Source organism: Mobula birostris, chromosome 1, assembly GCF_030028105.1.
Source record: "Mobula birostris isolate sMobBir1 chromosome 1, sMobBir1.hap1, whole genome shotgun sequence".
NCBI lineage: Eukaryota > Metazoa > Chordata > Chondrichthyes > Myliobatiformes > Myliobatidae > Mobula > Mobula birostris.
In genome coordinates, this window is record NC_092370.1 from 124,316,354 (window position 1) to 124,342,721 (window position 26,368).

Below are 26,368 nucleotides of genomic sequence, written 5' to 3' on the forward strand. Positions count from 1 at the left end.
AAACATTTGTGTGTTACTCAAGATTTCCAGCATCTGCAAAATCTTTTGTATTTCCTCCTTAAAATTTGTTTCATCTCTAACTTTCCCCAACCTGAATTCTGGTTCCTTCTCCATATATGCCACCTAATTTGCTGGGAGCTTCCAACATTCTTTCCTGATTTACAACAGCATTTTATTTTGTTTTTGAATGTCAAAAATGCTTGTCATGCTGGCAATGATTTGTAACAGTATTAAAGTAGAATCATCAAAAGATTTGCAAATGTGTATTTTTATCATTTGATTTATTATATATTTGTTTATAGAATAATATGAAAATATTTAATAAATTGTTTCAATGTCCAAGTAACCAATAGAAAATATTGCGTCTTCGTTAACTGTTTGATTTACACAGCTGGCTGTGCAAGGAACCCACCAACACGGTTCAAGCGTCACTGGTAGCAGAGTTGTCCTTTACTGATTGGATGTTATTAAGGCAGGTAACAGGTAAAGGTGGCTGTTGTTATTTCTCTTTGAGACAGCACCCAGCACATATAAGGTCGCTGTATGGCGTTAACTAATGAGGGTATGCCCGGGATTTGGGCGGCCATAATAGTGAGTGAGTATGGCGAGGGAGTCACCGAGAAAGTGGGGTCGCTCCTCTGTCGGAAGCTTTCCCCAGAGCGCGTGTACACTGTTTAGCGGGAAAGCGCATTGGGGAGGTTTCACCAGTTGTGCACGCGCTGCCTGGAGCGTCATGTTCATACGGGCGACAAACTCGGATTACACACGCGCGTGCACGGGGAGCACCGCGCGCGCGCGCGCTGTTGGCTCATAATGCTCACGCGCGCGGGGGAGCTGGGGGTCGGGTACCTGAATGTGCCACAAAAGTTGTTTGTGTGTGTGGGGGTGGGTGGCGGGGTTTGGGTGGGGTAGCGCGCCGGTGTGCATGCCAAGTCGAGAGGGTAAGGGTGGAGTGTACGCGCAGAGGCAAGTGCGCGCGCTCTGCCGAAGGTGGGTGTTTTGCTTCTTTGATTGTTTTTGCAGAGGGAGGGTGTGTGTGTGTGTGTGTGTGTTTGGTTTGACACGGGGCTCGGGCGCTGGCGGCTCTCCATCACATACACACACACACTGCACATCACTGGAGCCTGAGGAAACTCCTGCCCATCAAGGCATCGGCAGGGATAGCACCAGCCCTACACCCACACAGCATTACAGCTCTGTGGGAACTCCAGCAGTGACAGCAACCAGCCCTCTGCAAGGAAGCGGTTGCACCAGAATGCAACTGACTGGGTACTTTGTCCATCTCTCACAGAGCGGTGTTTAGCTTCAGAATTCCCAGGGCCAGACAAGGAGAGAGGGGGAAGTCACTTTATTATTCTCGCTTATCTCCGAGGCAGCATGAAGTCTGCAGAGGAAGGTAATTTATCTTTTTTACTGAACTTGCTAGACTGAGAAATCGATACCGTGACAAAATTCTTAAGAATTGACAAATTATATTGTTAATAATAATTGCGAGGTATTAAGGACGGGAAAGTTTAAAAAGGGTGCATTACTTTCATTAGAAATTGGAACGGTGGAATTGAAGTTGCTCTGATTTCAGAGGGTCCGTGAGGTGATTCCCAGGTTTTTCCCAGTGGCACAGTGCAGACGTGTGTTAAGTATCGTTGTTTGCCGAGATGTCCTGTCTGCACACAGGAAGGTTGCTCTAAAGCTCCAATCACTGTTAGTAAACCGATGTGCGTTGACATGTGTCTGTATGTGAGTATGTCTGTGTGTATTATAATATTGAATATTGTATTAGCATTAATCATACTCACCTATTATTGTGATACTAATTGCCGGCAACATCAACGTTCTGTGCAGACGAGGGAAATATTTTCTCTTTCTCTTTCTGGCAGGAGTGGCCGGGGAAGAGGAGGGGAAAAGAAACCCTTCTGAATGGTCTAATTCAATCGTCTGGGCAGCGGCGATCGGTGCCAAAGTACACATTCTAATTCACACCACTTGGCATTTATTTAAGACGTTGCACGCGTCTCTTATGATTAACGGGATGTCAACAGGATATAAACCAACTGGATTCTCATCACAGACCATGTGTAGACCTACAAAGACCCGCGCTTATATTAAGACCCCTGGAACTTTCAATCCAGACTCGTTCTTGCTTAATCCCGAACATTAGCAAAACAAAACTTAGTCCTGTTACCTACTTTTTTATACAGTAAGATGTCTGGTATTGGTTTGCATCTGATTGGATCCTCTTCTCTGCGCTCATATTTTGCATCATCTTTAGATTTAATTCCCTGTAATAGAAATGAGAAATATTGTAGAGTCGGAAAGCGGGAATAGGCAAAGGGAATATGGAAGGAAGAGTAGATTTGTTTTTGTGTGTGTGTGTGTGTGTGGAGGGGGTGGTGGGGTTGGGTGACTTGGTTTGAATAAAGAATCGCCTGTACAAGTAACAGTCATCACTTTGAGATTCAGCAAACAGAAGGGGGTGGGATGCGAACCGCGTGGTTGTGAAAACAGCACATCTGGACCGTAACCGCTAGTGGTCTCCCGAGCAAAGGCGATCATTGCAAAGTCTCAACACCACTGAAATCCGCAGCTAACTCCGAGCTGCCGGTTCCTGGTAGAATCTATTGTCCAAAAAAAAGTTTTTCAAAAAGAGATTTGAGAAGAAATTAGCTTTCAGCTGGTAACAGGCATGAGAGTCCATCTCTTTAAAGCGATGTTATCCGCTTGCTGCCACATCGCTGCTTGGTTGAATAGACTAGGGATGTAGAATTCTGACACGTCACTACATCCAAGCGGTAATAGCGGTGAGCTTAATTCGCGCTATGGATGTTGTTTTCCTTGACGTCACTTCAAAAGGGAGTCTACTTTGCAGTACTTTTTCTCAGATCAGCAGAAAATAAGATTCAGTTTTAAAATCAATTTTTACGGCTGATTGATAAAGAATTTTCAGCGGACATATATCTTAAAATAACAGACGTGAAACACAATAATCACTGTTCCTCAAACTGTGTCTCGGCCCGAAACGTCGACTGTTTATTCATTTCCGTAGATGTTGCCTGACCTGCTGAGTTCCTCCAGCGATTTGTGTGTGTTGCTCTGGATTTCCAGCATCTGCAGAATCTTTTGTGTTTACAGTTCCTCAAAGGTCCTTGTGCACACAACATACAGATGAACCCCCTTTGATGCAGCTTTTAAGAGGAAATCCTGCTGGTTTCTATCTATTTTGCCATTTTAATCAAAATTTTAAATATATGAATGATGTTCATTTCCACCACACCTTTTAGAACCTCGCTTTGCAACAATGAAACATTTCTTGAATTAAAAATAGAAAATGCTGGACATAAACAGGAGAAAGTCTGCAGATGCTGGAAATCCAGAGCTACACACACAAAATGCTGGAGGAACTCAGCAGGTCAGGCAACATCTACTTATTTCCATAGATGTTTCTGGCCAAGACTCTTCTTAACAAATAAGATGCCAGAATAAAAAAAAAGCAAAGGGAGGGGAAAGAGGCTGGTTGGAAGGAAGGTGATAGGTGAAACTAGGTGGGTGGTAAAGGTCAAGGTCTGGAGAAGAAAGAAACTGATAGAGGAGAGTGGACAACAGGAGAAAAGAAAGGAGGAGGGGACCGAGGTGGAAATAATAGGCAGCTGGGAGGGAAAAGGTCAGAGTGGGGAATCGAAAAGGGGTGGGGATTTGTTTACTGGAAGGAGAAATTGATATTTATGTAATCAGGTTGGAGGGTACCCAGACAGAATATAAGGCGTTGCTCCTCCACCCTGAGGGTGGCCTCATCTTAGCACAAGAGGAGGCCATGGACTGACATGTTGGAATGGGAGTGGTAATTAAAATGTTTGGTCATCAGGAAGTCTCATTGGTGGCAGACGGTGTAGAGGTGGTCAACAAAGCGGTCCACAAACCTTTTATTGTGACATCTTCCCCCTTGGTCCTGAAGAAGTGTCTGGGCATGTAATGTTGACTGTTATTCTTTTCTGTAGATGCTGCCTCACCTGCTGAGTTTCTCCAGCATTTTGTGGGTGTTGCTTTGGAAAATGCTAGAAATACTCAGCTGGTCAGGCAGCAACTATGGTAAGTGAAACAAGAGTTAATGTTTCAGTTGAAGTAATTATTAAACCACAGACACTGTTGTGATGAGGCCACCAGTTTGTTTACGTTGAAGTACATACACAGGAATGAGAGATAAATATAAACCAGCATCACCCAACTTTTATGCAAAATAGTCTCTTGTGATTTATCTGACAGGCCTCTTTTGAAAGATAGTACATCTGACATTATAGAACTCTCCCACCACTGCACTGTAAGGGTTAGCTGATTGTGGAACAAAACTAGGAACAATGACTCCCTGACAATGCAACTCTCCAGCACAGCTGAGTGCAAAATGCATATCATTCTCTCTGACAACAAAGGCACATGGCTCAGTTGTCAAGCAGACTGTAGCTGTGAAACCAGAATATATATTCCTTGTGTTTGAGCAGGCCCATGGGTCTTGCCAGAAATATCAATGCCTCTGCAGATTCCATTTCTGCATCAGGCAAAATGCTTGTGTAATTTTGGAGCAGAGTAGAGATTTAACATTGCTGTTTCTGTCTGCAGTTTTCCAGCCGGTCATATCACCACCCAGAAGCCTACAGTCATGAATGTGAATGTAGGCTTAAAGCAACACTTCCTAACTCAAACTACTTCACTCATTGCCCAGTAATATCTCACGTGATGTCACTGTGGTTTTCCTATGATAATCCTCTACAGATGAAGGCCATTCAATTCTTTGTCACTGTGCCAGCTCTTTGAAAGAGAGAGAGATCCAATTAGTATTGCAGTCCTCTCTGAGTGTTTCTCCTTTTAAAGTATATGGACAATACCTTTTCAAAAATCAGCTATTAAATCCCTTCAGGAAATATGTCCTAGATCCAAACAGCTAACTGCCTCAGAAACATCTCCCTATTTTCTCCTTTACCACCAACCACTCTGGAATTTCTGCAAGTTATCTTAAAAATCTGTTATACAGGAGTTGGCTATTCGGCCCTTTAAGCATCTTCTGTCATTCAGTATTATCATGGCTGATGGTCCCAATTTGGTGCCCTATTCCTGCTTCCTCTCCATCTCCCTGGATCTTGCTAAACTCGAGACAGAGAATGTCATAGAGTTAATACAAAACATAAACAGGTACACTGGCCCAGCTTGTCCATGCTGACCAAGTTGCCTACCTGAGCTAGTCACATTTGCCTGCATTTAGTCCACAGCCCTTCAACCATATACATATCCAAATGTCTTTTAAGCACTGTAATTTTGAACCTAGAATGATATCTAACTCATTCTCAATGTACTTAATGGTTTATTCTTAATTGTTTACTATGGGAGAGAATTTTAGAATTTTACATGCTTACTAATCTTTTGATGAAGAAATTACTCAGCTCAGTCCTAAATGACCTATCTCATGTTCTGGCTAATCCCAGCAAGTTTTTCCCCATATATTATCTGACTGGCTCCATCAGGATTTTATAAGTTTCTTCTCATTCTTGTTAACTCTAGTGAATATACATGTAGTTATCCCAATCTCTCTTCATACATCAGTCCTGTCTTCCCAGAAGTCAGTTTTCTGGACTTTTGCTGCGCTTCCTCCCGTAACAAGTGTAAAGTTTCTCACATAGTGGACTAACACTTCACATGATACTCAACGTATTGTCTCACCAAGGTGATATAAATTGTATTAGGATATCCCTTCTCCTGCACATTAATCCTCTTGCTATGAATGCCTACCTACAATTTGCCGCCTTAACTACATATTGTATCTGTGTGGTTGATTTAATTGACCAGACCTCCTTTTGGTGGCAGAACCGGGAAGATTATTATTCAGATAATGATCTGTCTTTCTGTTTCTGCCACCAAATTAGCTACCCTCACATGTATCTATATTTTATCCATCTGATATACATTTGCTAATTTACTCAACCTGTCAGGATCACACTGAATCCTCCCTGCATCCTCCTCTCACATCTCAGGTTCTTACCTGGCGTTTTGATATGCTATCTTGGAGATATGACTCAATTCACTGAACTAAATCTTTAATACATCGTCTGAATAGCGAAGGTCCAATCTTGATCCTTAGGGCCTCCCACTGGTCAACAAATATCACTTAGGCAATTAGTTATTTATTCTTATCCTTTGTTTCTTGTCTACTAGTTCTCAAAACTATATCACCTCATTACACCAAATCCTGTATGTTTTACTTTTGCATTCAAATATAAGATTTTAATAAAAGCCTTCTAAAACTCCAAATACACTGGTTCCTCCCCATCCATTCTACCAGTTACTGGTTCCAAGAAAAACCTGTACATTTTTCAAGTATGATTCCCTTTTTGAAAATCCATAATACTTTTGAAAAATCCAGAACAAAGTCTCCTTTCATTCCAACTCCTGAATCTCAAAATTGTCTTCAGTTTTGCCTTCAATGGCTGCTTTTGTTTCAATTATTAGGAAGAGAATGAGATGAAATGAGATTATTCCCAAGAGCAAGTGAATGAAGATCAGAGGGCAAGAGTCTTTTGACTCTTGCATTGTTAGAAGGCCAGGTTAATGCTTATGGCCAGAAGAATGGTTTACTGTCTAAGGGATGGTCCAAGCAGAAACATTCATTATAGTGACTTGGAATATTGCAACTTCCAAGACTACAGAAGTGGGGCTGGTTAAACTAGTAAATTGGTTTATTCCTGTCACACGTAGTGAGGTACAGTGAAAAACTTTATTTTGCATTCCATCCATACAAATGATTTCATCATGACAAAAGGTTCAGATGGGGCAGAATTTGTTGGGTGTGTCCAAGAAGGATTCCTGACACAACAGGCCAACTAGAAGGGAGGGCATAGTGAATCCAGAATTGATAGGAAATGTAGAGGAATCAAGACAAAAATGCAGAGCAGAAGAGACTATTGACAGTGAGCAATAACTTTAATAATAAACTGCATAATAACAAGCCACAAGGGGTCACAAAACAAGAGAATAAATACTTAACAAAACAAAGTACCTGAAGGCTAAGAGCAACTAGTTGAGGCTGGTTGGTTTGAATGAGTGAACAAGGACTGTGGAAGAGAGCTGGGTTTAAATAGGCTGCAGGTGATGAGTTAGAAACAAGCAGCAGGTGACTCCTGTTAGCTGGGTGGAGACTAGGAGATACCTGCTAGGCAATGAATCTGATCAGGTTTCAGATTTCTCAGTGCACAAGCATTTTGGAGTCTGTGACTACAACTCCCTGACCTTTCGTATAGTCTTGGACAAGGATAGGAGCAGATGGTATGGTGTAAAGGTAGATGCAGCATGTAGAGAGACTGTGAGGAAGGACAGGCAGTGGAAAGAGCAGAACAGCAGTCAGTTGGACATATTGAAATTTATCTATGTTAATGCAAGAAGTATCAGGAACAAGGGAGATGGGTCGGATCTACAATGTTGTGGCCATTACAAGTACTTGGATGTAACCAAGGAAGGAATGGCTGCTGGATGTTCCAGGGTTAGATGTTTCAAAATGGATAGGGAGGGAGGTAAAAGAGGTGGGTGAGTAACTTGCGAATCAGGGATAGTATCACAGGTGCAGAAAGGGAGGACATCCTGGAGGAATTGTCTGCTGAGTTCGTGTGGGTGGAGATCAGAAACAGGAAGGGAGCAATCACTCTACTGGAAGTTTTCTATAGAAATCACAATAGCAACAGAGACTTGAAATGCAGATCGGGAGGCAGATTTTGGAAAAATACGAAAATAGCAGGGTTGTTGTCATTGGTGACTTCAACTTCCCTAATATTGATTGGCACATCCTCAGTGAAAAAGGTTTAGTTGGGGTTGAATTTATTAGGTGTGTGAGAATGATTCCTGACACAATATGTAGACAGGCCAAGGTGACAGGGCTCTTAATGGGTGAGCATTTCAGAGATGGCGACCACAACTAGCTGATTTTTAACATAGCTTGGACAGGGCTGGAGCAGACAATAAGGGAAAGTAACTAATTGTGTAGGGAGAATTATGATACAATTAGGTGGGAACTTGGGAGCATCAATTGGGAATGGACAAACTCAGGGAAATGCACATAGATGTGTGGAGGTTTCTGTGCCATTGGTAATGGTCTTCATGTTCTCACTGGCCACAGGAGTAGTTTTTGAAGATTGGAGGATGGGAAAGCTTATTTGTTTGTTCAAGAAAATTAATACGGATAATCCTGAGAATTATAGACCATTAAGTCTTACATCAGTGGAGAACAAACCCTTGGGGTGGATTCTTAGAGACAGGATTTACAGGCATTTGGAGCAGCATAGTCTGATAAAGGATAGTCAGCATGGCTTTGTGAGGAGCAGGTCATGTCTCATGAGCCTGATTGAATTCATCAAGGAAGTGATGAAACAAATTATTGGAAGTGGAGCAGTGGATGTGGTGTATATAGATTTTAGTAAGGCATTCAACAAGGTTCCCCAAGGTAGGCTCTTCTAGAAAATCAGGAGGCATGGGATCCATGGAAATTTGGCTGTACGGATTCAGAACTGGCTTACCCACAGAGGGTGGTAATAGATAGAGAATATTCTGTCTGGAGGTTGGTGACCAGCGGTGTTCTTGCAGGGATCTGTACTGTTCTGGGATCCTTGCTCTTTATGATTTTTTTCATAAGTGACCTGGATGAAGGAAGTGGAAGGGTAGGTATTAACACAAAAGTTAATAGTGTTGTGGATAGTGTAGAAGGTTGTCGTCGGTTACAATGAGACGTTAATAAGATGCAGAGCAGGGCTAAGAAGTGGCAGATGGTGTTCAGTCTGAAAAATGTGAAGTAATACATTTTGGAGTGTCAAACTTGAAGACAGGTTTAGTAGCAGAATTCTTAGCAGTGAGGCAACTATTGAGGTTGGGATTCACATCAGTCGATCCCTCAAAGTTGCAGCTCAAGTTAATGGGGTGGTTAAGAAGGCATACGGTGTGTTGGCCTTCATTAGTCAGAGTTCAAAAGCTGTGAGGTAGTGCTGCAACTCTATAAAACTTTGGTATGACCACACTTCGAGTATTGTGTTTCATTCTGGTTGCCTTATTATAGGAAGAATGCACAAGTTTTGGCAAGGGTGCCGAAAAACTTTAGCAGGAAGCTACCTGGATTAGAGAAGCATGTCTTATGAGGATAGATTAAGTGAGCTAGGGCTTTTCTCTTTGGAACGAAGGAGAATGCAAGGTAAATTTATAGAGTGGAGAGCCAGCACCTTTTTCCCAGGGCAGAAATGGCTAAGATGAGAGGGCGTAATGTTAAGGTGATTGAAGGAAAGTATGGTGGGTGGGATGTCAGAGGTAGTTTTTTTACACAGAGAGTGGTGATTGTGTGGAATGTGCTGCCAGGCATGGTGGTAAAGGAAGATACATTAGAGGCATTTAGATTCTTAGATAGGTGCATGGATGAAAGAAAAATGGAGGGCAATGCAGGCTGGAAGCATTAGATTGATCTTGCAGTAGGTTCAAAGGTCAGTACAATATCATTAGCTGAAGGACCTGTACTGTTCTATGTTTAATGTTCTGACAGTGCTATAGGGAAAACAATAACAGAACATAGAACATAGTGTTATAGTTACAGAGAAAGTGCTGTGCAGGCAGACAGTTATGTGCAAGGCCATGATGAGATAGACTGTGAGGTCAAGAGTCAATATGGTCATAGAGTCGTGCAGTTCAGAAGCAGGAGCTATCGCCCATCAAGCACCAGTTTACAGAATACCTATTTTATTCTTTTCAGATCCTCACATGATGGGTTGGATGCTCTCTTCTATGTTCTATGATTAGGTTACTATATTTTGAAAAATAAAATTGAAATAAACCGTAGGCCAAAAAGTACAGTTAAAATCCATACACATGCAAATATCACAAGATTTAGAGAGAATCTAATATTAGTCTAATCATTGTTGCATATTGCAAATTTTATTTTTACACTGCTGAATTACTTTACCTTGGAAGGTTAATTTTTTAAAAACATGATTGAGATATTTTTTTGAAAAACAGGAGCCTTACAGTCAATGTTGGATATTGTTGCTAATTATCAGCTTTTAATTGAACTGCCTTTTTTAGACTCCATCAATTTCTAAGAAAAAATATATCTTATAAATAAATGTGAAACTAATAACTGAATAAATTATCAACTACATATTTCACAGTTATATTCTCTGCTTCAACATAGCAGCTACTTTTAACCATTATTGTTAAAATATAATGGAAAACTCAGCTTTACCTTGCCTTACTTGACCAACAAAATAAAACTAGCACTTTCTATTGTTCTTTTCATGACCTCAGGACATCTCCAACTGCCTTACGACCTATGGGATACTCCTGAAGTATAGTCATTGTTGTAATGGCAATGTAGTAGCTGCCTTGTGCAAAGTCCAGCAGATCACACTGTGATTTAAAAAATATAGTGACACAGAGAGATCTGTCAGTGGTTACCAATGTTCTCCTCATGGAAAAGAAATGGCTGTCACTTGTAATCACTTCAAGTGGCTTCATGGAATCCTTGAAAAGTTAATACATAATACATAAAACCATCATGTCTCTGCCAGTTACAAGAGAATTGCTCAACCTAATCCCATCTTCTAGCACTAGGTTAAGAACCCTGTAAGTCAGAGATGTACAATCTGACACTTCTGTAATGTGGTGAGGGTTTCTGCCTCCACATTCTTTCAGGTAGAGGGATCCAGACACCCAACCATCCTCTGGAAGAAAACACCTTCCCTTAGTCTCCCTATAATTTAGTCCTCAGTTACATTGGATTCCTTGGTGGTTGTTTCTGAGAGGAGGATGCTGTAGAAGCTACAGCGCATTATACACAATCCCTCTCACCCCACTCCATGACATACTGGACAAACAGTGGGGCACCTTTAGTACAGACTGATTCCTCCGAGGTGCACCATTGAACGCCACAGGAGATCCTTTCTCCCTGTGGCTGTAGGACTCTACAACTCCTCCTTAGTATATGGTTTCATTACACATCGGTATTTTGCACTATTTTTCATGCACATTTTGTATCTTTTTTCATACCTCAATGATTACATTTTGTATTTTATAGATTTCTGACTGGGAAACCTTGCAACAATAATTCCCTTTGGGATAAATAAAGTCTTATCTTACCTGAAAACAATCTCACCCCCTCTATTTCAAAGTTCAAGGTAAATTTATTATTATGGTATGCGTACTCGATTGCCACTTAATAGATACCTCCTGTACCTAATAGTCTCTGAGTGTATGCACCACTCTGCAAATCTCCTCTTCTCTCACCACCACTCTGCAATCCCATGTCTGTTAGGTCCCACCACCAGCTCTTGGTTCATCAGCGCCTCCATCTTGCTCCCACCCCACCTTTCTTGAACGCCCCAACCCCACCCTCTCCTCAGACACTACTAACCCTCTTCCACCCTCTCATTCCACCTCTTATCTGTGCCAGATCTTCACAATTCCCTCTGTCCTCAGTAAGGACCTTGCCTTTGTCCTCTGTCCTCGCACCTCAGTATTGCATGTCTACAAGCTCTTCTTCTGAGGCCTCTGTCTCCGTACCTACTGTACTTCTTTGACAAGGACTCTCCAGCCCACATCGGCGACCCCTTCTCCTGCCTTCAACTCTCCTCCTCTTCTTGGACACTCCACTCTAGTCTTCTACCTGCTCTGGAACTGTTTATTGCTAACTGTCGACGAGACATCAATCATTTTGACTTTAGTGCTCCTCTCTCCAATTCTAACCACACTCCTTCCAAACGCGCTGCTGTCCACTCTCTCCACACTAATCCTGATCTCACCATCAAACCCACAGTAGAAGTCTAGTGGACTGACCTCTACATTGCTGAGGCCAGGCGACAAATCTCAGATATCTCCTCTTGCTTAACCCTCGAACAGGACCCCACTAAAGAGCACCAGGCCATTGTCTCCCATACCATCACTGACCTTATCAACTCCGAGGATCTCCCATCCACTGTCACCAAACTCATAGCTCCCTTACCCTGTACCTCCCATTTCTAGCTCCTACAAATCTGCCTGTCTAGGTAGACCCATTGTTTCTGCTTGTTCATGCCCCACCAAACTTGTATCTGCTTACCTTGACTCTATTATCCCCCCAGTTCAATCCCTTCCTACCTGCATCCATGACACTTCACATGCTCTTGATCTTTTTCAATGACCTTAAGTTCCCCGGCCCTTATTGTCTCATTTTTACTTTGGATGTCCAGTCTCTATACATCAGGAGGGTCTTGAAGCTCTTTACTTCTTTCTGAACAACAGATTCAACCAGTTCCCCTCCACCACCACTCTCTGCTGTCTGGCGGAACTGATCCTCACCCTGAATAATTTCTTCTTCAGCTCTTCCCACTTCCTTCAAATCAAAGGTGTAGCCATGGCCACTTGCATGGGTTCCAGCTAGCCCTGTCTTTTTGTCGGCTACATGGAACAGTCCATGTTCCAAGCCTACACCGGTATTGTTCCCCAACTCTTCCTCCACTACATTGTTGCCTTCATCAACTTTGCCTCCAACTTCCACCCTGCCCTCAGATTTTCTCCTTTCCATAGATGCTGCCTACTGAGTTCCTCCAGCATTTTGTGTGTGTTGCTTTGGATTTCCAACATCTACAAATTTTCTTTTTTTTTGTGATACTGAGTGTATGTTTGTGTCTTCTGCTGCTGTAGTCCATCCACTTCAAGGTTTGATGTATTATGCATTCAGGCATGCTTTTCTGCACACTGGTGTCACTTAAATGGTTATTTGAGTTACTGTCACCTTCCTGTCAGTTTAAACCAGTCTAGCCATTCTCCTTTGATCTCTCTCATTAACAAGCGTTTTCACCCACAGAACTACCACTCACTGGATGTATTTTGTTTTTTTGCCCCATTCTCTTTAAACGCTGGAGACTGTTGTGTGTGAAAACTCCAGGAGATAAGCAGTTTCTGAGGTACTCAAACCACCCTGTCTGGTACCAACAATCATTCCACAGTCAAAATCACTTCGATCACCTTTTTTCCCTATTCTGATGTTTGATCTGAAAAACAACTGGACCTCTTGATCGTGTATGCATGCTTTTATGCTTTGATTTGCTGCCACATGATTGTCTGATTTAGATATTTGCATTAACAAGCAGGTGTACCCAATAAAGTAGCAATTGAGGGTATATGTCACCATAGGTGTCACCTGAGATTCATTTTTTGCCGGCCTTCACAGTAGAACGAAGAAATACAATAGAATTAATATTAATAAAAAAAACTGTACAAAAAGACAGACTAAAAGCCAATATGCAAAAGAAGACAAACTGTAAATACAAAAAAGCAAATAATAATATAAAAACACAAAAAAAACAGTGAATCAGATCCTTCCCTATGTAATTGTTATACCTTAAATAAATCTCCCATCAGTCTCCATTATTCCAAAAAAGACTGCTCTACTTTATCCAATTTTCTGTCAGCATGAATTTTGTAGTCCTGGTAATATTTACATCAACCATCTTTGCACCCTCTCAGTGCAATCTCATTGCTTCTATAATGTAATGACCAGAACTGCAGGCGGTACTCAAGGTATGGCCTGGCTAGTGTTGTATATAGATCTAGCACAACCTCTCTTGTATTCTATATCTCTGCTAATAAAATAAAGCATTCCATGTGCCTTTTTTAACCACCTTACCCACCTGTCTGGCTGTGTTTATTGACTTTAACAATGGATGCTGTGTAGAGTGTCTGATAAGTGATGATAGTAAACATAAGATTCTGCAGAGACTGGAAATCCAGAGCAAAACCAACACAATGCTGGAGGAGCTCAGCAACCCAGGCAGCATCTATGGAGAAGAATGAATAAGCAATCAGTGTTTTGGCCTGAGGTGCTTCATCAGGGCATTGCACATATGTTTAGCACCAACAACCAAGACAAACTTTTCGTTGATTTATGAGAGAGAACCCTGTCACTGCCTCCCTAAGTACGCATACACACACATACATTTCATCCTTTCAGGTGCTCTTTTACATTATCCTCTCTCTGTACAGATAAGAACTTGGTTTAATTATCATCTAAATGGTTGCACCCTTTACAATACAGCAGTCTTTCAGCATCAGCTTACATTTTTGTACTCAAGTTTGGTTTGGGATTTGAACCTACAATCTATTGACTTGCAGGCAATAGTACTATCTGTTGAACACCACCAAACTCTATATGTAATATGAAGCAACTTCGTAGAAGGAATAAGTTGTAGATTATTTTCAAAATGGGAAGCAAACTCAGAAATTGGATGTGTAGAGGGACCTAGGAGTCCTACTACAGTATTTTCTGAAGGTTAACTTGCAGGTTGCTTAGGATATAGGGAAGATAAATGTAATGTTAGCATTCATTTCTGGAGGACTAGAATATAAAAGCAAGGATGTAATGTTGAGACATTAGTCAGACCACATTTGGAGTATTGTGAGAAGTTTAGGGCCCCATATCTATGAAAGGGTGTGTAGGTATTGGAAAGAGTACAGAGGAGGTTTATGGGAATGATCCCTGGAATGAAAGGGTTAACATATGAGGAGCGCTTGATGGCTCTGAGCCTGTACTTGCTGGAGTTTAGGAGAATGATGGGGATCTCATTGAAACAAACTGCAGATAGAGTGGATGTTTCCAATAGTGAGAAAGTCTAGGACCAGAGGGCACAGCCTCAGAATAGATGATGATGATGATGACGTTGACTCAGGTCTGAGAGGCCAGCGTCGGGCATTTTCAGGCCTTACAAGGCGCGGAACGAGAGACTGTGTGGCGCTCACACAGACATCTCGAGTTGCGAGCTCAACACTCAACCCGGCACGGATGGAAAGCGTACTCGGGAACGGCCGGACTGGATTTGAACCCGGGAACCTCCGTTCCAGAGTCCAGCACTGATGTCACTGCACCACCAGCTGACCTCAGAGTAGAAGACTTCCCTTTAGAACAGGAAGGGGAATTTCTTCAGCCAGTGGATGGTGAATCTGTGGAATTTATTGCCACAGACCAAAGTGAAGGCCAAGTCATTGGGTATATTTAAAGCAGAGGTTGGTAGGTTCTTGATTAGTAAGGGTATCAAAGGTTATTGGGAAAAAGCAAGAGAATGGGGTTGAGATGGAAAATGCGTAAATCAGCCATGATCAAATGGTGGAGCAGACTTGATAGGTTGAATAACATAATTCTGCTCCTATATCTTATGGTCTTACGGTCTAAGCAGACAAAATGATTGGCGTTTTAAAAGCAAACCAGGAATAGTATTGATAGATCTCAGGTTTGCCTTGAGTGTTTAAATAAAGAGTGCCTCTTAATTTTTAATTAAATAATTCAGTTTTTAATACTTGCACTGCTTTCACAACTTCTAAATACCAAATATTGAGGTTTAAGATGAGAACCAAAGGCCAAAAGCTCATATCTTGATGAGATAGCCCATCTTTTCCAATAGATTGCATAAACAGATAACAGACTTACTGCAAGGAAACAGTGTAAAATTCCAAGAAGATCGCTTGTCTGCATCATTTATATTAAATTGAATAGGTGCAGGCACCTTGCAAAGTACATGACCAATTTCCCTTGTAGTGAGTGGAAAATAGAACAACCAGAGAACTGAATATAATGAGGAACAAGAGAAGCCAGAGAAGCTGTTAAAGTTTATGTCCACAAGCTGTTTAAGAGATTATCAAAACTAATGTTGATTTGTAAACTATTCCTTCTTAAAGGTGAGAAATGACAGACTGTACATGGCAGAATCTGAAGCAAATGAACAATCTGCTCGAGGAAGTCATTTGGTTGCGTATCATCTAGGGGGTGGGGGGAGGGAGATGAAATTGTCGATGTGTTTCCCTGTATCACGACCTGAAACAATGAGAATTCCCTTTCCCCAACAGTTACTGCTCAATCCGCTGAGAACTTCTGGCAGATTTGTTGTTGCTTTTTATAAAATCATATTCACTAAAGACCAATTATGCAGATCACATTTATTAAAGATGAAAGCTGTCCTCAAGAAATGTGAAATTTTAACCCTCTCCTATAATCTAATTCCCATTCCATTTTCCTGAATATTAATATTTTTCCCTATATTGTATGATACTGTAAAAATTAATGCCCGATAATGAAAAAAAACCTGCAGATGCAAAAAATCTGAAATAAAAGGAGTAAATATTTGAAACACTGCAAGTCAGTTAGCATCTGTGGAAAGAGATGCAAAGGACCAATCATCAAAATCAGATAAATAAGGAAACAAGTAAGTTTTAAGCTTGATGAATTGGACAACGTGAATATCTCTGATCGGGTAAGGCTTGGTTTGCCATTGTGATACATTGTTTGTAATGATGTCTGCTTTATGGATTACTAAGGGCAGCTAAAGAAAAAGAAGACAATCAAAGGCCGTGAAAGGCATGAAAGCTGTGAAATGCAGGTTTTAGCAGTTGCAGAGAATCAATTAATGTTGGAAATGCCCAGGCAGTGACTGTGGAGAGAGAAAATTGGAATTAATGCGTCTGATGAAGGATCTCTTTGACCTGAAATGTTAACTTTGTTCTTATTTTAATAGATGCTGCCTGACCTAATGAGTGTTTCTAGGACCTTGTGCATTTTATTTAATAATTAGAAATTATTTACTGAGGAAAATATTGAGTACCATGAAATGTATGAATGCGGTTTTCAATGATAAATCATTAAGATCTAATCTTCATCAACTTCATAAAAAAAGCACAACGAATATCTTACCTGACATAAATTGCATTTTTATGGAAGTTTAGGCCCTGCAAAAGCAGTGGCTGGAATGTAAAACCCACTCCTGTTCTCATTCCTGGGGTCTCTGGCCTCCATCCTAGTCCTTCTTGGCCTCTCAAGGTTTCTCCATCGAACCCAGTATGGCCTGTTTCTGCTGTACACTGTGAATCAGATGAATCAGGCTCCCAGAAAGGCTCAGTGAACTGCAGTGCACTGAGGGATGCATATTAGGAAAGAAAATCTGATGATAAAACCCTTAGCACTTGTGATTAATTGTATAATTTAGCTGTTTTAAAGAAACACTTTAAAATCACTTAAGCTGTTTAAACTTTTCCCCATAAAAATAACATGGGCAGACTGTTGCAATTGAAAGTAAATAGTCCCTTTGTAATTTTTCTGTTTTGTCTGGAGCTATTTTTTTTTAACTGCATAATTACTTCTCCAACAAGAGGAAGCTAGCCATCTACCCTTGACATTGAAAGGCACTACCATTCACCAGAAATTCAAATGAAGAAGCCATACAAAAGCTGTATCTATAACAGCAGGTAAAAGGCTGGGTGTGCAGGACAAGAGAATAAGACATGCCAAAGCCTCTTTACTGTTTACGAACTACAAGATAGGATAAGTACTCTTATTATTTGTTATCTCTTAACCTCGCAATCTACCTCATCATGATCTTAAAGGATAGCTTTATTTGTATTTGTACATTGAAGCATACAGTCCAGTGAAATGCATCATTTGCCTCAATGCCCAGTGCAGTCCAAGGATTGTGCTGGGGGCAGCCCACAAGTGTGGCCACACTTCCAGCGCCAACATAGCGTGCCTCCAACTAACTCTAATCCTAACTGTAAGTTTTTGGAATGTGGGAAGAAACTGGAGCAACCAGAGGACCACCCCCCCCCCCGTGATTACGGAGAGAACATACAAACTCCTTACAGACAGCAGTGGAAATCGAACCCTGATTGGCGATTGCTAGCGCTGTAGTACAATTGCAGTATGCTACCATGCCGCTGTATATGAGCCCAGTGCAGAGCTTAGTGCTTACTTGCACTGCACTTTCTTTGTAGCTGTTGCATTTTATTCTGCATTCTGTTATTGTTTTACCTTGTACTACCTCAATGTGCTGTGCAATGATTTGATCTGTATGAACAGTAAGCAAGTATAAAGCTTGAGTCAACCAGTTGGCAGGTTGGGCTTGGAGTATCAAAGCTTTTTACTGTCCCTCAATGACAATAATAAGTAACTCCAGTTCCAATTCACGATGAAGTTAAGGTGGTGTCCCATTTAAATATGCATTAGAGTTACTCATCCAGGCTACTCCAACAGCATCTCTGAAACTCGTGATCGCCTCCCACCAGAAGGTCAAGACAACAGATGTATGGGAATACCTTCACTTGGTTGTTCCCTTGCAAGTAGAACACTGTTCTAATTTGGAAATCTATCATCGGGTCTAAATCCTGAAACCCATCCGCTCTTCTTCTCTAACAGCACTGGGGGTGTGGAAGGCACCTTCACCAAACAGGCTGCGGTGGTTCAAGAAGACATTAGCTGCTTCTCAAAGACAATTAGTCCAGCAGTTCCCACATCCCTGAAAACAACTACACAAAATGCTGTATATAAATCCACTATACTGAAATAGTAATAACAAGAGTAGAGAAAGGCGGTCATTGTAGTTGAAGTAAAAAGAGAAATCATTCCTTAAGAATCAGAAAAATATTGAATATAATGCTTTAGAGAATTTCTTTAGTACAATCTCTCAAGTATAGTCAGATTGGAATTAAAAGGCAAATTGACACAGACTCACAATATTTATACTTGCAATATCATGATGCAAAATCTTCCTGGCACTAGTAACTTTACAGAGGTATTGAAGAATATTGAACCCTTTTCCTCAGCTGACTCCCTTGACAGTGTTGACTCACCTTTCAAACTTCTTGGATATTCATGCTTATCATTTGCTAAATTAATTAGTGGAAAGTAATGCATTTGTAATATGTGCATATTCATTGTGACAAACAACATTGCTGAAATGAGGTAAGATATTTTCATTTAATGTGAGGATGCTTTCCTCCAACTCATTCTCAAAGTAGAAGGGCACTTTAGGTTCCTGAATGACCCATATCCTTCTGATTTATGGTTAGTAGCTGAGGCATCATGGTGAGTTTCTAATGCCCACTGATTTAGACAAAGGAAAGCCAGGGTGACCATATTACTGAACAAAATTCTTTGTTCTCACAAGAAATGTATGGATCTAGATATTGAATAAAGACAGAATTGTCTTTATACCTAAATTGTTTAATAAAGTCAGGACTGATCTGACCATTGACTCCGCTCTACCTACCTGCCTTTTCCCATTAGACAATAGTCAATAGGTGCAGGAGTAGGCCATTCAGCCCTTTGAGCCAGCACCGCCATTCACTGTAATCATGGCTGATCATCCACACTCAGTACCTCGTTCTTGCCTTCTCTCCATATCCCTTGATTACACTATTTTTTAAGAGCTCTATCTAACTCTTCCTTGAAAGCATCTGGAGAATTGGCCTCCACTGCCTTCTGAGGCAGAGCATTCCACAGAACCACAACTCTCTGGGTGAAAAAGTTTTTCCTCAACTCTGTTCTAAATGGCCTACCCCTTATTCTTAAACTGTGACCTGTGGTTCTGGACTCCCCCAACATCAGGAACATGTTTCCTGCCTCTAGCGTGTCCAATCCCTTAATAATCTTACATGTTTCAATCAGATCCCCTCTCATCCTTCTAAATTCCAGTGTATACAAGCCCAGTCGCTCCAATCTTTCAACATATGACAGTCCCGCCATCCCGGGAATTAACCTCGTGAACCTACGCTGCACTCCCTCGATAGCAAGAATGTCCTTCCTCAGATTTGGAGACCAAAACTGCTTTAATTAGCTCCTTTAATCAGATGTACAAACCTACTTTGTTCTTCTCTTGTGAGTGCAATGTGCCAAGGTTGATTCCTTTGATACTCGTAGCCCAATCTGCCAATTGGTTGACTCAAGCATTTATAATCCTCAGGGATCTTGAGAATGAGGTGGAGTAGAAAGTATCCACCTAAAATGAAGAAATAATTGACAAACCAATGTTGTGCATAGATCTAAGGGTGTACGGTGACTAATCTCACAACCTTGTGCTAATGAGGTCAGTGGCTTATGGGGCTACCAATGGGATGGACTGAATATGGAAGCAAAAGTTATGTCCACATGATATGATGCTGCTGCAAAAAAAAACAAACATGAACATTGAATCAGATAACCTGCACATTGTCTGCAGTTGGGCATTAGGAATAAATCAATTGGTGATGTAGAGTGAGAACCAGTTGCCAGCAAATTCCCATAGAGATTCATATTGTAATTAAAAAATAATATACCATAGGAAACAGAATGTTGTCGTTTTGTGTCCAGCAGTACATTTTTTTTCATCCACATTGTTTTTCATACAAAATGGTTTTGTTTACGCCAACACGACACTTATAACATGAAGGGAATCTCAAACTAATAATGGAGCACAACTTTACATGAGAAGTGTGAATTCTAGAAGGGGAAATTGTGTTCCCTTTCCTTTGAATTTTAATGACAGAGTTTCTCTATTAGAATTAATCTTTGGTACTAATCCCAAAGCTATGTACAGATTGTAAATTTGCATTGCCTAATAATGTTAATCAACACAGGGCCACTTGGATAGGACCATGGATGAACATTTGACAACACAGAATAATGACAAGTATGCCTGCTTCAAATGTGGCTTAGCAGAAATCTTTTATTTTGTGTGGTTAGGTCTTCAAGTTGTCAATGTGGCAATATTGTATAGACAGGAAAGTAAACAAAACGTATTTGTTTCTGTAGATAAGGTGAGGCTTACCAGTCAAAGGAAGTGATGTTGAAAATGTTCATATTTCCTTACCACATAGCTAGACTTTTCAGCCCAAAATATCTATGCCAGTTCTTAGACCTACCACAACAATCCCATCCCTCCAATTATTTCCCTGTAAATATTCTCTCACATGCCCTCCAATCCTCTATCCATCTGTGTGAGAGATAAATTACTTATTAGATCTATTCTGTAGAATGAAGCGGAGATCTCGGAACACCTTCCTGATGGGGGATGGAGGTGATAGGGTAAGGAGACATCCACAGTAAAGATGAGGCAGTGAGGACTAGGAAATTAAAGTTGTCAAAATGGAGGAGGGCATGTGGGGTGTATGAGGAGATAAGTTTGGTGGGACGAAAGCAGGCAGAAATAGTAGGACTACCAGTGCACTCCTATTTGTTACTCTTGGGTAAGAAATAGAAGTGGGAAGTGTATTTAGCTGTAATCAGCTTTGGTTTCTGTATTACAGAAGGCATTTGAATTATGATAAGAGAAGCTGACTTTGGAACTGAGGGCTGAGTTAAAAGGGATTTTTCCTTGGTTTAAGACTTCCCTTTTGAAGATGAGAAACAGTAAAAGGAGATCTTTAAGATTTTCATAGGTAGAGGAAGGTTTCCCCACAGGTTTGCAGGATCAGAAAGTGAAAGGAAATAATGGCGTGTGGAGGTGAAATTAGTTGTCTTCAGTGTTAAGGTAGTGTTCAAATTAACAACATGCTGACATGTCCTGGCAAAACAGGTGTCAAAGGGTGTCCAAGCTAAAAGCTGCCAATGTTGATGTTATACTGAACTCAAAGCCATTAACATCAGATATGATGGATATGGAGTTATTAGGAAAATATATCTCAGGAGATTTAGAGAATGCATTAACTGGTAAAAGTCTATATCTTGATATCTTTTGTCATTTGTAGAATGCGGGCACTGTTGTTAAGGTCAGTATCTCGTCCCTATTCTTGTTTGGCCATAACAAGGTGGTAGTGAGCCACTTCTTGAACTAGTGGCCCAACTGACCAGAATCCACAGTATTTCCAAGTACTGTACCGATGATATGTGAGTTGAAGAGATTGCAGAGGTCTCTGACTGTGGTATTAATGCCCTTGACAGTAGGCATTGTAGGTTTGGGGGGTGAAATCAGTGTAATCTGGTCTAGTATATCTGCTGCACATTTTGTACATGCCAAACAATGCATCCAAGATGTGCTAGGAATGTAGAAAACAGACATTTGTGGTGGTGGATAGTGTGCCAGCTTTGTTTCGAATAGAATTGGACTTCTTGATGTTATTGGAACTGGATTGACCAAAGCAGCTCAGTCACTTTTCAATCTAATGTGTACCTTATATATAGCAGAGAGCACTTGAACTGTGGAAAGGTGAATCACTCGTCACAGGATCCCAGTTTCTGAGCTGTTCCTATAGCTATAGCATTTAATGTGGGTAGCCCAGATAAACGTCGGACCAATAGTGTTTTACAGAACGTTGATAGCGGGGTCTCAGCAATCGTAATCCCACCCGAGGTCATTGTTTCAACTAACTCCTGTTGGGGATGATTGTTAACAAGCTCTCCAATGTCTAAGTGTTAATTGCCAATTGTCAGCTTGCTCTCCATACCGTACTACCCTGGTTTGTGTGTCATGGGATGCATCATCCATGGTTGACCCCGGCCAGTGGAGGAGGGCCTCAAGGAATTATCAACCAAAAAACCCAAAATGCTGGAGTGACTTATAGGGTCAAGCAGCATCTGTGGGGAAATGATTTGTTGACATTTTGGGTCAAGCACCTGCATTAGTACTAAGAGTGGAGAAGAATGCTGGTCAATATAAAGAGGGGAGAAGCGGCGGGTAAGTGATTGGTGGACTGAGGAAAAGTGAAGGATGATGAGCAGGGCAGGGGTGGGGGTTGGGGTGGGTGGACGAGAGGTGGAAGCAGACAGAGGGAAAAAGGGCAGATGGAACCAGGTTCTCCACTCGGTTCTGATGCAGGGTTTGGACCTGAAATATCTTTCTCCTGTCAGATGCAACTGGATTTCTGTTCCACCAGCAAACTGTTTGCAACTCCTGATGCAGCATCTGCAGTCTCTTTGGTGGCTCCACTTTTCAGCCATTGCCTGAATGTTTTGGCAGGAGTGGGCACAGATAGCTTCATTATCTGAGAATGAGAAGTGAATTGAGCAGAAATTACTCCTTTTTCTGTGATAATGATGAAGGGAAGGCCGATTATGAGGCAGTTGATGATGTTGGGCCAAGAACCTCCCTGAAGAACTTCCGCAGCAAGGTCTTGGAGCTGAAGTGATTGACTTCCACAACCCACTTTCTTTTGTGCGCCAACCAGGAGAGAAATTGCACACCATCAAGCGACCTTGGAGTTACCACAAGTGCAGTTCTGAGGAAGGGTTTGCTTAAAAAGTGAAATATAATTATTACACTATTTAAGCATGAATATAGTTATAACACTATTTAAACATGAAGATAACCTAAAACTGCAGAAGTGATTGTTCATTGGAAGAATATGAATTTTGTGCTGTAAATTTGGGATGTGTAGAAATCAAATTATAAAACATAATTTAACTTCTACACACTCCAAGTGTAAAGGTTGCTCAGAAATTGTTAATTTTATTGTCCTATTGTGCCAATTAACACAAACAATTCAGAACATAGAAACATAGAAAATAGGTGCAGGAGTAGGCCATTCGGCCCTTGGAGCCTGCACCGCCATTTATTATGATCATGGCTGATCATCCAACTCAGAACCCCGCCCCAGCCTTCCCTCCATACCACCTGACCCCCTGACCCCCGTAGCCACAAGGGCCATATCTAACTCCCTCTTAAATATAGCCAATGAACTGGCCTCAACTGTTTCCTGTGGCAGAGAATTCCACAGATTCACCACTGTCTGTGTGAAGAAGTTTTTCCTAATCTCGGTCCTAAAAGGCTTCCCCTTTATCCTCAAACTGTGGCCCCTCGTTCTGGACTTCCCCAACATCGGGAACAATCTTCCTGCATCTAGCCTGTCCAATCCCTTTAGGATCTTATACATTTCAATCAGATCCCCCCTCAATCTTCTAAATTCCAACGAGTACAAGCCCAGTTCATCCAGTCTTTCTTCATATGAAAGTCCTGCCATCCCAGGAATCAATCTGGTGAACCTTCTTTGTACTCCCTCTATGGCAAGGATGTCTTTCCTCAGATTAGGGGACCAAAACTGCACACAATACTCCAGGTGTGGTCTCACCAAGGCCTTGTACAACTGCAGTAATACCTCCCTGCTCCTGTACTCGAATCCTCTCGCTATAAATGCCAGCATACCATTCGCCTTTTTCACCGCCTGCTGTACCTGCATGCCCACTTTCAATGACTGGTGTATAATGACACCCAGGTCTCGTTGCACCTCCCCTTTTCCTAATCGGCCACCATTCAGATAATAATCTGTTTTCCTATTTTTGAACACAGTAGATATCCCATAAATTGAATAGTTTTGAAAGTTAGATTATTTCTCATGTTGGTGATATTCAGGTTGCATTTCTTTGTAAATATATTAAAATGAAGGAATTAAATTTTATTAAAAATCCAGAGCCAAAGATTAATTTCCAAAGCTCGGTGGAGATATACCACGTGTGGCAAAGCGCGGAGAGCTATTAAATTCAACTTTGACAACAAGTAGTGAGTAACACGCTGCACGCATAACATCTGTGCTAAAACCAGGAAACTGAGTGAGTATGATTACAGAAGAGATTCGCCGCTGAGACAGACAGGAAACGCTGTAGCAACAAGAGAGGTAACAATTGGATTGCCTCCTCAGGAGAGAGCGGGCGCACTGGGGCTGGAGGGCGAGTAAAACGCCGAGGGTACAGGAAGCAGTGAATCTTCCTTTGGTCTGGAGCTGTTGCCAAGTTTCCTGAAGGCTGTAAGCGGGGTTGGCCGCTGTTCTTTGCCGGAACCATCAGTCGCTGCTGACACCCCTACCCCCTCCTTTCCAGTCCTTCCCCCTATTCCCACACTCCAATGACTTCTCTGTGCACGGACGAGGAAGAGTTTGACTTCAGCTTTCTCTTTGAGTTTAACCAACGCGACGCTGCCTGCAATGCTGCCGGAGGTTTGTACAGGTGGCTTTGCACCGCCTCCTCAGTTTGAGCTATTTTGGTTATATCTTGACTTGTTAAGCCTGTCAGTAGATATGAATTCCTGCCCTGTCTTAATCTGCTGCTATAACCTTCAGCCCTACTTTTGTCTGTTTGATTGATTATTCTCATTGTCTCTCCCTCTCTACATTCATCAGTTAGAGATATTCCAGAACTCTGCAACACCGGTGCTAATTCTGGACCAAACGTCTCCTCTGACCAGTACCCGCTTACAACTACGCACCGTGTTAGTTTTAAAATCCTCGTCATCCCATCCTTACCTTTGTTCCCTGCTGAAGCCCAAGGACTCTCAGGTCCAGTTCTGGCCTCTTGTTCACCCTGAGCCCCAATCTCTGGAACTCTCAACATGCACTTCTCTTAAATCCAACGATATATAAATATGAGTTCATTTTTCCTCTAGTTTAGTGCTGCTGGGTCATTATTCCTGTGACATGTTATCCAACAGCATCTGTATCCACTTGTCATTACCATTATAGAGTAATCTAGCATAGAAGTAGGTCATCCATTGCTGACAAAAATGTCCACCTAAGCTACTCCCACTTGCCTGTGTTTGGCCCATCTAAACATTCCCCATCCATTCCTAATGAATGTGTTTCCTAAATCTTTTCTGTGCAAACACCTTTTAAAAATTGTTACTGTGAGCATCTCCACCATTTTCTCTGGCAACTGTATCCTTTTATGTATTGCCCTCTGTGTGAGGAAGTCGCCCCTTTTAAATCTTTCCCCTCTCAACTTAAACCAATGCCCTGTAGTTTTTGATTCCCTTTTCCTGAAAAAAAAGTCTGTGTATTCACCCTGCCTATGCCTCTCGTCATTTTATACACATCTATTTGATCACCCTTCATTCCTACTCTCCGTGGAATAAGATCCTAGCCTGCACAACCTCTACCAACAACTCGAGCCCTTAAATTGTGGCAAATTAAATTTGCAAAAATTAGTCAATAGTCAGACTTGCCCTGGGGCTGCTAGGCTTTCGAATTTTTTTGCAAGTTACTGAAAGGCTGTAAAGGAAGGGGATTGAGTGTGCTTCAGACAGGATGAATTGAAGAAAAGTCAGCTTCGGAGAATAAAATAAAAAGACAGAAAGAATGGATTCAGAAAATGAAGAGGTGGAAAGGAACAGATTTCAAAGAATGCTGCCAGGACTTGAAGGCCTGAGTTATAGGGAAATTGGACATGCTAGGGCTTTATTGCTTGGTGTGCAGGAAAATGAAGTCTGACCTTACAGAGATATATAACATTTAACGGGTGCTTGGACATGCACATGGATAGGAAAGGTTTAGAGGGGTATAGGCCAAACGTGGATAAATGGGTCGAGCTTAGGTGTTTACCATGGTCAGCATGGGCATTTCTCAGTGCTATGACTCTAATAATAATTTTTCACTAGAATGGGAAAGATAGAGAAGGATAGGGATCGAATATGGGCAAATGGGATTAGTGGATATCGGGAGAAATGGTCAGCATGGGTGTGATGAGCTGAAGGGCCTGTTTCTGTGCTGTACAATTCCATGACTCGCTCCTACCAATTTGACTAAAATATTGCTCGAATTCCACCTTGTGTGGCTGGGTGTCTAATTTTGCTCAACGTTACACCTTAAATGTTCTGCTATGTGAGAGGTGCTATCA

General features: G+C 41.5%; 1 protein-coding gene across 3 annotated transcripts in view; it reads left to right on the top strand.

Moving 5' to 3' along the window:
* The first annotated feature begins 1,085 nt into the window (after nt 1–1,085).
* nfatc1 (nuclear factor of activated T cells 1) overlaps nt 1,086–26,368 on the top strand; it is a 293,798-nt gene continuing 268,515 nt past the window's right edge. For 2 of the 3 annotated variants that reach the window (XM_072261642.1, XM_072261659.1), the window contains exon 1: nt 24,342–24,696. In XM_072261642.1, coding sequence (XP_072117743.1) covers nt 24,606–24,696 — 91 coding nt within the window. In that variant the 5' untranslated portion in view covers nt 24,342–24,605. Of the gene's footprint in view, nt 1,397–24,341; nt 24,697–26,368 lie in introns of those variants that run through there. The other variant, XM_072261650.1, reaches the window with a different exon arrangement.